This window comes from Haliaeetus albicilla, chromosome 6 (assembly GCF_947461875.1).
Source record: "Haliaeetus albicilla chromosome 6, bHalAlb1.1, whole genome shotgun sequence".
Lineage (NCBI taxonomy): Eukaryota > Metazoa > Chordata > Aves > Accipitriformes > Accipitridae > Haliaeetus > Haliaeetus albicilla.
Genome location: NC_091488.1, coordinates 36,521,405 through 36,534,347, shown reverse-complemented (window position 1 = coordinate 36,534,347; position 12,943 = coordinate 36,521,405). Strand labels below are relative to the sequence as shown.

General features: G+C 43.7%; 1 protein-coding gene across 1 annotated transcript in view; it reads right to left on the bottom strand.

The window, feature by feature from the left end:
* Window positions 1–11,887, bottom strand: part of MYH15 (myosin heavy chain 15) — a 48,987-nt gene extending 37,100 nt beyond the window's left edge. Inside the window, exons 1-9 of the mRNA XM_009917993.2 lie at window positions 11,869–11,887; window positions 8,838–8,983; window positions 7,642–7,745; window positions 6,966–7,109; window positions 5,081–5,237; window positions 3,629–3,656; window positions 2,646–2,739; window positions 1,238–1,258; window positions 556–648 (exon numbers count right to left, since the gene is read on the bottom strand). Coding sequence (XP_009916295.1) covers window positions 556–648; window positions 1,238–1,258; window positions 2,646–2,739; window positions 3,629–3,656; window positions 5,081–5,237; window positions 6,966–7,109; window positions 7,642–7,745; window positions 8,838–8,928 — 732 coding nt within the window. The 5' untranslated portion in view covers window positions 8,929–8,983; window positions 11,869–11,887. The remainder of the gene's footprint in view (window positions 1–555; window positions 649–1,237; window positions 1,259–2,645; window positions 2,740–3,628; window positions 3,657–5,080; window positions 5,238–6,965; window positions 7,110–7,641; window positions 7,746–8,837; window positions 8,984–11,868) is intronic.
* Between the last annotated feature and the right edge of the window lie 1,056 nt (window positions 11,888–12,943).

The following is a 12,943-nucleotide window of genomic DNA, read 5'->3' as shown; positions in this document are numbered from 1 at the left end:
TGGAAATGAGGAGAGGCCCAAGGTCATGTCAGCGCTGAGGGACAAGCAGGGGCAGCTTAGCCAAAAAGGTAGATGTTATGGATCAAAGGTAGGAGTACTGCTGCATGTGTGGGTCTGCAGAGGGGGAAGGTCCAGGGGGAAGCAGGGACTGTGGTGTATTTCTGACACTTAGTGACAAAGCAGAGCTATTGTAGAGAGAGGGAAGGTCTTAGGCTAGTGGAAAACATGTTAGGAAAATAAAGGTATGGAGCAGCGGCTGTCCTGGGGAAGACCTGTCATGGCTATTCAAAGGGCTTTATAAAGCTAGGCTTTGCTTGTCTCCTGATCATGTACAGTTTAAACAATTATTCAGGATAGATCTTTTTGTTTCTTTTTATCTTTAATCCTTCCTGTAGTTTTTCCTGGTTAGGTCCTACTTTGTTATTCTTCCACTGTGTGGAAATCCAATCGTCTTAGTGAGCAAAATGAGAAGCAACTTATGGAGGGATTATTACAGAGATGTTATTAACTGGCCATTGTTGAAGTGGACATCATTACGTTATGTTACAGACTTACAAAACGTGAGGAGTTGTCGTTTCTCAGGGTTTTGGCATTTCCAAAAGCTTCTAGGGCTGGGTTTGCTTGAATGATTTGATCCTCCAAGGTTCCCTAGAAATCAAGGTTGAAATACTATGGAATAACCTACAGAACACAAACTCAGCTGTCAGCTGTAACTCAGCCATGCATTCACTTATAGAGAGAAGCCTCCATAGCAAAATGATCTAGCTCCATCCTAGGGGTGGCACAGTGTGAATGGTATAACAGCAAGACCGTCAGCCCCTCATGAGTGCTGAAAAGGCCTTGAACATTCTGCTGCTCTCTACTGTTTTGCTTTGTAGACTTGATATTTTATGCCATCTGCATACAAAAGAAATCACCACATCTTCCTATGTACTGTGAAGCACGTGGGGACATCCAAGTGGATGTGTGTAGGAGAGGGGCTATTGAAGAGAGTGGCATTAGATTTGAAAGCACTCAGAGCTTGTAGTATTTGGGATTTTTGGAGATGAGAAAAGCATTCACTGTCACTCCGACAAAGTTCAGTTTGCTGAAGCAAACTACTTTAACTGCCTGGGCTCCAGGGATCCGTCACTGGGGGAACCATGCAAAGTGAAATGCTGAGGTTTGTGACATGGACTGACAGAGCCCAGTACCATTTTCACGTTGAAAAGATGAAATAGCAAAGCTGATGACTTACCCCAGTTTTGGTAGCTGGTTGCTGTCAAAAGAGGAACACAATGGAGAAAAAAAAAAAAAAGAGAGAGAATGTGAGTACTAACCAAAAGATAAAGATTAGCGAGGTTAGATGTCTAGTTGGCACCAACACACCAGCAGACCTTTTTGAAGCCTTCCTTCAAAAAAGCATGTGTGACTATTACTGCAAAGTTCACCTTCATCATACATCACAAAACAGCCAAGTGCTGTTCCTACCCAGTTTGTTGTTTTAACCCCTGCTCCAGACATCTACCTGGTTTTGCTCTGGGGGTGTTCCACAACGAACCAAAAGGCTAACTAACTGGACAGAGAAAAGAGACTGGTGCCAGGTGGTAAGAATAAAAGGACGTTAATGCAAACAGACAAGTTTTAGACAATTAGATCATGCTGCACTCTTGGAATATTTGGGGAAAAAAAAAAAAAAAGGGATGATAATGAAAGTAAAATGTGACCTGAGCTGATAAACTACACGGAATATCTTCCAGCTGCAATATCTGTTATTTGCACAATTGTTCCATGGGCACACCAGGTTTCAGACACCATTATGAGCACCAACCTTATTGCGCACAGAAAGCTGGCTCTGGACCACTCAACCATTTGTTAAAAGAGCCTTGCAGGCCTCAGATGAATGTATGTTAAATTTTGGTGACACAAGAATCTGAGCCTTGCTGAAATTTTGGCCTTATAAGTACAGTTCATAGGAATCAGTTAATTCACCACAAATGAGCATTGAGCCTTCACGTGCAATGAAGTTCGTAGTGAATAAGCTCATAGCAACACAAGATAAAAACCAGCACAAATACGGTATTCATTGTAACCTTAGAGAGCACTTATAAGCAGAACAGCACTTATCCAAAGAGAAATACAGAAAAGCTGATTGAAAAAAACTTGTTGTCAAAACATTTCTTTTTTGTGAACAAAAAAGCTTTCAACAAAACAGACATTTTGATGAGAGATGATAATCCTAGTCCTTTTGTAGAATATTTTCCATGTGAAAAAAATCAAATTTCTTAATCTTCATAGTCTCCCCATCTTTTGGCCAACTTTAACACAATCAGAAACATATTTAAACACACATGAAAAACTAAAACTCCTAGAAAAAAAGCAGCAGCAACAAGCAGCTGTTCAGAACCAGGAGCAGTTTTGCTGCTCCATCTGGAGCGTGGCAAGTTCAGGGGAGCGTTGCCTTTCTACCTTCAGAACAGCATGCTCTGTTCTAAAGCACCACCGTGTAGAAGCATCAGTATCTTTTCCCAACAGTTTCTTTTCTTAACCGTGCCTGTTGAGGTCTAGCACGAGGTCTAGTGTTCGGGATGCAGACTTGTGAGGTTAGTTGTACACAACAGAAAAACCTGTGGAGTGTGAAACAAAACAGCCGCCAGCAGACTTACGCTCTTTTTACCAGGTTCACCCAGGGCTGCCACTGTGGCAAAGTACTGGATGACACGTTTCGTGTTGACAGTCTTGCCAGCACCAGATTCTCCGCTAAAGGAAGGAGGAAGATAACATAGGCATCGCTCAAACAGCTGTAACTCATCCTTTCGCCCTCCTGTCCTGCCAGCTCCTCCCAGCACACAGGCTGTTCTCAGAATCACCGACTCTGAGTTCTGCAGCCTGTTGTTTGGCCATTTCAGTGGAAATAACACTAAATTGACCGAATGAAGAGGTGAATGCCTACGATAGCAGCAACTAATTCTTCATGTGACTGGGCTCAGAAATCTAGTACAAACCCACGCTACACTAAGCTTTCTTTAAGGCTATGAAGTTTTATTACAAACATCCAGACTGAGGATGTGATGTTTACCCATATACAGGTAATGAGTTAGAAAACATACAGAAAAACTGCAGTAATTTGCCAGCATTACCCAGGAGCACATGTGAACTGTGTAGAGAGACACCCAACTCTCCATCTTTCATGCTTGTCAGTAAATGATGTGCCTCTGCTTTTCTGCCTTGGTCATCTCCCTCCCTTTAGATGCATCTGCACAACATTCTTCAATATAATTTGCAGCAAGAGCAACCACACTGAAAAGAAGGAGTCTTCTATGTCTGAAGAGGGCAGCCACAGCAAGGCTAACCCTGGAAGAAGCTTCTTTAACTGCCTGCTGAGTTGTTTTCATGCCTACTTGGTATGAACACCAGCTGGGGATCAGAAATGGGCCAGCCTCCATCAAATCCTTAGCTACTCCTTTCCCATGGGGCTCAAGGCAGCCATCAGATGGCCAAATTGCCAGTTACTTGGCCTGGAGGAAGTTCCAGGCAGTTTAGCTGAGCTCTCAAGGGTCAACTTGTATTTCAGTAGGATGTTTTTTCTTCAAAGTTTTTGGCAGTTTGGCAGCAATAGTCTTAAATCAGTCAAAAAAGAAGCACTTACGTGATTAGCATAGACTGATTCTCCCGATCTGTGGAGGGGGAAAAAAAAAAAAGAAAAAAAAAAGAGACAAACTTAGTAGGCTGTACAAATTGCTTATTATAATTGCAAATGAGTACCAACTATTCCAGAATCAGTCCTGCAAGGACAGGAGAGAATCACATGAAGCAGAGATGGAAAGATAAAGACTAGTATCACCTAGTCCGACCTCCAGCAGTGCAAATTCTAGCCCTGCCCTGAATCCTCCTCTCGTGTTTTGTTCAAGTCGGTATTAAAGACCTGTCAGTCATGCATGTTCCTCCTGTGTCTGGGAAACCATATGAAAGAAAGTAATTTCCTGTCATCAAAATGTTTCTTTTCTTACTCCTGAGTACGTCTTTGCTCACATCTGACCCTTCTGCTCCTGCAGTGCTAGATCAACCCAAGAAATTTTGCTGTTTGTTCACATGCTGTTCCTTGCTATGCATACGTACTCTTCTTCAGTTGGCCATGCTGCTGGAATGAAGTTTTGTAGTGTCCCTGCTGTTAATGGTCTGACCAGAAATAAGCATTTATTAGAACACCTTGCAACCTTAATGTATTATTAACCAAGTTCAGCAAATGCTAAATCATAGCAGCTTCCCAAGCCGCTGAGCCTAAATTCCTCTTTTCTTTTTTAATTCCAGTCATCATGACAGGCTACAGATTGGGCAGCCTGGCCATATTTCACCCTTCTCTGATAAAAGAGCATCTCTTTGCAGCCACACACACAGGCCCTCTGCCCAGTGCCTTCTGTCCCCTCGCAGCTGGGGCACTTTCCATTTTATTAAAACCAGGCGACATCAGGACGTGCTCCCACCAAGTGTCTTTGGGATTTACACTGCCGCCTCTCAGGACCTGGTGTGAGCACATCACTGCTGCCCTCTGCTGATAAACTCTTTCTTTCCAGTAACTTGAGGGTCAGGGTGAGAAAATTTCGCAGGAAAATCTGGAGTTCATTGCCACAGGGTTGGTGCCCAGACCCACGGCCGTCAGTACAAGTGATGTGTGCACAGCACCCTAGGTAGCTGCCCTTCACTAACCTTTGAATGCAGACATCTTAAAAGTGTTAGAATACTGAGCATAAACTGAAAGTTAGTTTATTTTTGAGGTTGGGAAAATACTTACAGACCTTTGGGGCATGGCCTCATTTCTGTTACAAACTGATAGATTCACCCAGTTCATACAGCTAAATTCGTGCACCTTACAGATAATCCATATACAGAGCTTACTGTTACTAGAAGTACCACAGGGACAGCCAGGGGAGTTTAAAAAAAAAAAATAAAAAATTGACACTTGACTGCCAAGTCCCTGTTGCTTGTAGAGCATTTGCACGTTTGTTGCACACTGCAAAAGGTCTCACAAACTTCCATCCAGTACCAATCATGTCGGCTAAATAAAGCAAACCCAAATTTGAAAGCAAACAGTGCCACTTACTACGCAGCATGTCGTGGTACGCGTTATCAGCAATGGAGAAGATGTGAGGAGGAGCCTCCGAGCGCCTCTTGCCTTTGTATGCAGCAACGACCTCTGACTTGTATACAGGCAACCACTTGTAGGGATTTATAGTCACACAGAATAAACCGGAATAGGTCTAGAGAGGAACACAAAACAAGAGTGAAAAAAACTGCTCAAGGAATGAGAAAAAAAGCCTTGGTCAACCAAGCAGGACCTGGTGTTGCCAGCTTCTGAGCTGAGTTTGAATTCTGACTTGAATTTCAGCCGTTGATCTCAATTTCTAAAGCTACTGGCCTGCTAAGTGACTTTGATAAGTGAATTGACAACTGATATCAAAACTTCAGATATTAAAAAGTTTTCCGGAGGGGAAAAAGTATTTTCAAGATGACAACCAGAAACAGAAACAGCCCTTTCAGCAAAATGAAGAAGCAGCAAACAGACCTAAGTCTGATTTTCTGCCTTTCTACCCTACGAGAGTTTTTTCCTCTTGAAAACAATCATTACAAAGGAAAGAAAAGTTACAGCTTTCCTGTTCAAACTCCATTCTTAGGAGGAGAAACAATTTCCCATTATTAATTTGATGTGAGCACCTTGGGGCAATTTCTGGTGGGTGTTCAAAGAGAAAGCAACTTCATAGTGTTATTGCACAAAGCTGTGGAGCTTTTTTCAGCTTTTGGAGAAACACAGTTGGTAAAAATCTATCTTTATAGTTGCTCTTTTATGCTATCTACATCAGTTAGCTAGAGCCTGGTCATTCTGAGGAAGAATGAGTTTTCAGTTGTAACCCCAGGGAATCGGTGTTAGCTGGTAACTTTTCGGGTACTTAGTCCAGGTTGAAGCAAAAATCCTCAAAGAAACCCAGTTATTATATGGGCACAAACACTATGTGCACATAGATTAATGAGATCAATTACATTCTTAAAGTTTCAGGTGAAGTCTAGGTGTCTTCCCCTAAAAATAGCATTAGGACCTGCTCCAGAATGGCCTTGGCATGAGTCCTCAGTCCTATTTTCTACAAGGAGAAGAAAAACCCCAACCAGTAAATGGATTAAGGCAAGACGACAAATTTAATTATCTACCTATACTGACCTGCAAGCAAAGCTATGCTTTAGGCCATACATGTCCATACAGCGGTTGTTAGAGAAATGCAGAAAATGTTCAACAATCAGAATTGAAAGGGGAAAAAGTTGGATTCGCTCCTCTGACGAACACCAAAAATCAGAACAGGGCTTGGCTAGAAAATCTATAAATTCCCCTGACTGATTTCAGACACAGTTGAATGCAAACTGAGAGCAAAAGTTTGGCCTCGTAAAATTAGATGCTACTGAAGCCTGTTCTGGTGCTGACAGAAATTATGTTAACGATGTCATGGGGAAGACACAGAGCAAGGGAAAAGGCCAGAGTGAAACAAGACAGATGTCAGCACTGAAAATGAAGGGAATAAAATTACTGAACTAAAGATAGAAAGGCTCATACTTAAAAGAAGTAACGTGTGTGCTCTAGAGGCATTGTTTCTTAACAAGGAAATCCCCATGGCTGGTTTTGACATGGATTAATAGTAGGAGAGGAAAAATAAACTAGGTCCCCCCAATGCCTTGATGGCTGAAAATATGTCCCATGACCCCTGTCTCCTAGGCAAGCAAGCAAAACCAAAGAACTAGACACCATCTTATTCATTCAGTTTTGTCTGTCTGTATTCACACAAGCCAACTCCAAGCAACGTCTTTCCTGAAAAGATAAGCGAGACCCTCAGTTTTGTGACTTATCAAAGTTGTAAACTGAATACAAAGAACACAACATGTTCAAACATTAAATCTGCGCTTGAAACACAGATTTCTAAATATAACCTTGTAATGACGCTTACATAGATCATCCAGTTGCTGTAGCGCTTTCTCAGGTTGTACAACACAGACGCCTCGTTCAGATGGGTCAGCATAGCCATGTCCTCGATCATGTCAAATTTGGGAGGGTTCATTGACTGCACGTCGTCTTCTTTTATAGTCATGGTCTGCAAAGACAAATAAGTACAGCAACACACTGGAAAACACTGGGATTTTCTGTTGCTTCACACACCTTACAGGAAAACGTATTTTTTTCCCCTGTAGGGGGAAGCCCTTCAGCTCAAATCCAGCCTATGTACGTAACACCATTTGTTTCCACAGCTATCGGAAGAATGAGAGGAAGGCCGAGATGACAAAAGTGAGGAGCGTGGTGGTATGGGTGCGAAAGGAGCCATGGGATTTAGCTACAGCCTGGGCTTTTACCTCGAGGGGCCAAGCCAGAACTGGCTGGTTGCATACCTCTGCCCACAGACCGCCCGCTGCTGCGTGGCAGCTGGCGGTCGCTTACCCACCACTGCATTGCTGGTTTGCCCTTGGTGGTTTTTCATGCGTCATTCTGACATGGCATCAGTTACCGGGGCTTCCCATTCGCAGCCCATTTCATGAAACAGGCAACTGAACTTAAAGCGGGACAGGTAATTTCTGGAGCTCGCTGCTCTGGCCTCGTTAGGCACGGATCAGACAAAACCAGTGCTGTACCCTTCCATCTGTTGTCTCCACAGTCACTTTGCCACCGCTGGTTTCTGTAATTTCAGCTTCCACGTAAGCCTTCTTTTCATCGGGAACCCAACATTTCTTCTTCCCTGTGAAATTACGGAGACCGAGGGTTCACAGCCTTGCGTCAAACAGTGACACCATGCCCGACCACGCGAGATTGCTGGGTTACTCTTTCCCCGCGCAAACGACGCAAAACCTCTGGGACCACAGCAGATCGGCAGTGCTGGGGAGCTGCCTGCCAAAGCAGAAGGCGTAGGGTTCCCAAATGTCTCCCCTTTGAAACTACCCCTTGGCTTCCTCTAGATCCTTCCAGCACAAGGTGTCAAAATATTTCACAAATGCTGGCTAAGCCTCAGCCTCCACGGGAAATCCATAATCATTATCACCAGGGTGCAGATGGAGGAACTGAGATCCAAGCCTAAATTAAGGCGTTTGCTGAGAAGTCACACAGAAAATTGCGATCCGAGCATGGAATTCAGCCCACATTATTTGCCTGCCAGCTATCAGATTTAAGCTTATTCCTGCACATTCTTCTGAGGTTTGTCTTGAAAAACAGCAATGTTAATAACTCACATTGACTGATGTACGCGGCTTTTTAGATTTTGGAGTAGCTGCACTAGACTATAGGTCTTTAGTTACAGCTACTATTCTGAATAGCAAAACGCTGTGATTATTGGTGTATTTATATTTACTACTACACCTCAGAGCTCATATAAATCCATTTCATGAAAAATAAATTATGGTAAACTAAAAGCTAACACCAGGTTGTCATACAGCCTGCAAATCAAACAGATGTACAGGTACAACATAATGAGACTTCTAGTCAGGCTGCAGAATCTCATGTTACAGGAACATCAAATGTGCAGTGTTTTTCTTTCAAATGGACAAAGAAGTGAGAGCAGTACTAATACACCTTGCTTCTAAATCTAGTTACTTACTTACTTACCATAAATTGATAGATTATTTCTATTTAGTACTACCTGGGGGTTTTTAATGGCTTTGCAGAAGAAAGAAACTAGAACTTGGTAGAACCAGCTACCTCAAACAGGAGCAGCAGCACAGCAACGACAACAGAGGCTTTGCATCCTGCTTTGCTCTGCATTCCCGCAACTACACTTGGATGTAACCCTTATCCCTCTTAACCGGCCACTGGCAGCATAAAGGGTACTGCGACTCACCGTCGAAGGCAACGGTCTGGGCCATCATCAGCTCCCTCTCGCTCTTTCGGAGGAAGGGAGCAGCCTCCCCGAATTCCGACATGTCCATCATCTTGGCAAGGGTTCAAGGTGGCACAGCTCAAAGAGGAGAAAGAAAGGGACCTGGTCTACCGAAGAAAGGGGGGGAAATAATCTATTTCGAGGCAATACAAAACACTCAGCACAACGTGGCAGGTGGGTGATCGCAGGGATGATTAAGCTGAAATGCAAATACCTAACACAGATTTGGGGCTACGCTGCACCCTTAGTTAAACCCTTCCCTGGCTCAGCTTATTTAAAGCCAGCCAGATCCTGTGTGGTTCAAAACCTCGACATGGATCACAGTTATCTCCGTAGGAGAATTTAATCTCTTCTTTGTGGCACAAATGGTGCTTAAGAGCAGGAGATAAAATGGGCCACTCGAAGCTGTGATTTTAAAAACCACTTAGCAGGGGCCTCTTCTGGCCCCTTTCAAATTTGCCTGGAGCAGGCATATGCTCTCCAGCACATCTCCCTGGGGCTGTGCTACTCAAGCATCGTCCCAGGCAGGTGTTTTCTGGGAGTCATGGAGCAAAACTTCACTGCTGCAAACCGAGAACTGCTGCAAGGCAGTGCGTTACACCCCTGGTGCGGCTCCAGGTACGTACGCTTGTGCTGGAGAAAGCCAGCACCGGAGCTGGAAACAGCTCTGCTACCTGCAGCACGCTCCTCTGATCACAGGAATTCGCGTGTTAGAAAACCCAGGACTAACACTGCTCGGCGAGGTCCTGCGCTGGTGACCTTCTCAAGTTGCTGGTACCTCCGAATTCACCAGCTCGGGTATCCCCCTGCAGCAAGGCATGCCAGAGGGCAAGTGTATCTGCAGTATTGGTGCAATGGCTTCATGGTTTTTTAGATTGATGTGATCCTATTAATCCAGCTTAATACCTACACTTGTTTTCTCAAATGACAAGGCCACGGTGTTTAGAAGCCTTTTATCATGAAAGAGAGGGCAGGAGACAGGGATGTAAGTGAGACTGATTTGCTGGGTTTGTACTGCCAAGCAATTAATTTGATTGTTATGTACACTCTAAAGTGATTGTACAGATATGTTTTTGGTTTTTTTATACACACACACATATAAATACTTACACACACAGACATGTAAAATAGGGTGCTGTCCAGATAATGTCTAAAAGAAGTTCCACTGCTAAAAGGTGTAGACACACACATGCAATTTAAGAATTCCAAATTTTTTTTCTTTAAAGTCAAGACACCATTTGATTCCTATTCAAAGCTGTACAAGTGACCCTCAGATATTACAGCTTCCCTTATTTTATTTACTGTGCGATATCCAGAGCAGCTAGATAAACTTTCAAGAGCCCTATCAAGACAGACTCTGTAGTCTTTTAAAATTTAATTCAATTTCTTTCTAACAAAATCCTGGTAGGGATAAAAACTCTTAATTAACTAAGGCAGGTTTTTTTTTCCAACACATTTCTCCTGGGGAATGTAAAGCCCTAAGACAGGAGAGCTGCCAAAAGTGTTACATTCAGCCCTCTCCCGCTGCTGCAGTACAAGCTTGAGACCTTCTGTCTTGTTGCTGTAGAGCAAAAACTTTCTTCCTCAGAACTAGCCTTAACTTTTTTCCTTTTTAAAGATTAAGGGCCTACATAAGCACAACTATCACCAAGTATTTTAACATCATCTGAGCTGACCAAAATTCCCAACTGGAGGCACAGCCGAAAACTAGCATGGCAAACTCTCTTTCCCATGGGGAGTGTGTCTTAGCTCTGGTGGAGCGATGAAGTTACATCAGTTCATACGTTTAAACAGAACAGCGTTAGAGCATGTAAGTGTCATTTCACATCAAATGTGCAAATGCCAGAGCAGCCACTCCAGTGTTAATTTGTAGGAGTCTGGACAGATTCTCACAAGTCCTGATATACACTAAAGTACTCTAAACCACTTCTGTGCAACCTAGCTCCATTTGCAGACCTGTTAGGGACAGTTACTCAGCTATCGGCTTCTTAGCCCCTTTTTTTTTTTCCATATGCATTCGGGGCAAACCACTAGGGCAAGCACGTTATGGTATAAAGCAGCACTACGGCAGCTGGGAGAGAATCCCTTTTTCTTCAGCAGTCTCTTGTGCTTGGAGTTACAACAGAGGCCAGAGCCCAGGCAGCGCACACCTTGTGGCTGCAGAGAACTCACTGAAGCAAATCCAGTGCCAGATACGAGAAATTGGAAATGTTGTTTAGTTTATGGTCGTAGGATTATTTTTAAAAGGCAGTATAGTCAGGAAAGACAAGGCAGAGCTGAAGATGTTCGCTTTCCTTTCAGTCTGTTCTAGCTAACAACAGAATGAGCCAGCCCTTGTGTATGAACTTTGGAACATCCTTGAAAACACCTACTCCCTGTAGAAAGCCAATATTGTTACACAAAATTAAGTGGCATGCTGAGGACCACCAACAATTTGGTGGTGCGTTCAGATGTGGAAAGGAGGGACCTCATCTGTCTTTGCTGGGGCTGTTGGAAGAGCTGCTGTAGTGTTAATGGCTGGTCTGCAATAGTAACGACAGCAGGCATCGCCTGCCCTTGAAAGGGAACCCCATAAATTCTCCAAGGGTTGTAACTCAGGTTGGATTAAAGAACTCCTTGGACCAACGAGCTGCTTAAAACTGCAAACTGCATATGCCATCACCTCTCGCAGATGATAGAGAATACAGAAAATATGACTTGCAAGTAGGAGCTAATCAGTCCACCCAGACGCATAATTACAAGGGACCTGACAACTTTCCAAAGTGGTTATTCTAGCTGTCTAAATGAGCGCGCTGATGTTAGAGAAGAAACATGTATTTACCATGCTAGCAGTCAAGCAGCACCCTAGGACGACTAACACGGGCTCTATGTTTAGCGATATTACTGCTAAAACCTTAAGCCACGTGAAAACCTTAGTCCCATCAAAACCACGGTACAGTGTTAGAGCGCGACTGGCTACCCGCATTTAAAAGTGAGAGAGGTTGGTACTCACCCTGGAGAGCACACAGAAAGTGTCACGACTCCACTTGGTCCAGACTTTATATGCCCCTATCTCAAGGTCACTGGTGATAACTGTTTAAAGGCGTCAGCAGTTTTCCTCCATGCCTATATTTGTCCGCCGGATCCCGGGTGAGGAGACAATGCCGAGGAGGGGACACGTGTGGCTGCGCCCTGGCGAAGGGGGGGGCAGGAATGTCAGCAGGGAGCGGCACGCTCCTCGTCGCCTGCCCCTCACCACACCATTCTTGCTCCATGACTTCATGGAAGAAGCTTTTCCTGCTCCTGTGTTTTCACAGGGGCAAGTATTGCTGTTCCAAGTGCCTTGGAACTTAATGACCATGGGCTTAGGGGGGTGGAAACTAAGACTATTCAGACATAACTCACCTAGAATACGAAAAATGAAAACTTCTTGCACGAGGGACAGGCGATTATAAAGGGAATTTTGTTACATGAGCCAAACTGCCTTCAAGCAACAAAGCTAGGATGCGAGTTCTCACATCCCAGTCAAGAGCTTTAAATCCCCTTCTCGGGGGGGATTTTAAACCCCAGAGGTTTAAAATCCAAGCCTATAGGCTAAGGTTTGGGATACACAAGTATCCCCAGTTTATGAACAAGGCAAGACAGTGAAGAGATTTAAGAATATATTGATTCTGCCTGAAAAGTGAATCACAGATAATGAACAAAGTAGGCATCAATTTTAGCGAATGCTTTGCTTCAGGAAACTCATTTATGAGACCAAGTTTAGGCAATGTCTGGCCTTCTTATCGTACACTCATTTTTCCTGTAAAACAAGCACCATAAGTAACTCAGGTCTCATTTCACTTCAACCCATAAATAGCAAAGCAACTGACACATCCAGATTGATTTGCTTTTACCAGCATGGGCAGATATATAGGTTTCCTTTGGTTCTAGCATAAATGGAATATAAAAGCACAAAGGAAAATAAATACTGCAGATAATGCTTGTTGGCCACAAGGGAAGACAATGTACTAGGGCTTTAGAAAACTCTATTCCAAGGAAGCAAGGGGGAGCAGGGAGGGAGCTTATCCACAGCTTTGTTGAATTCT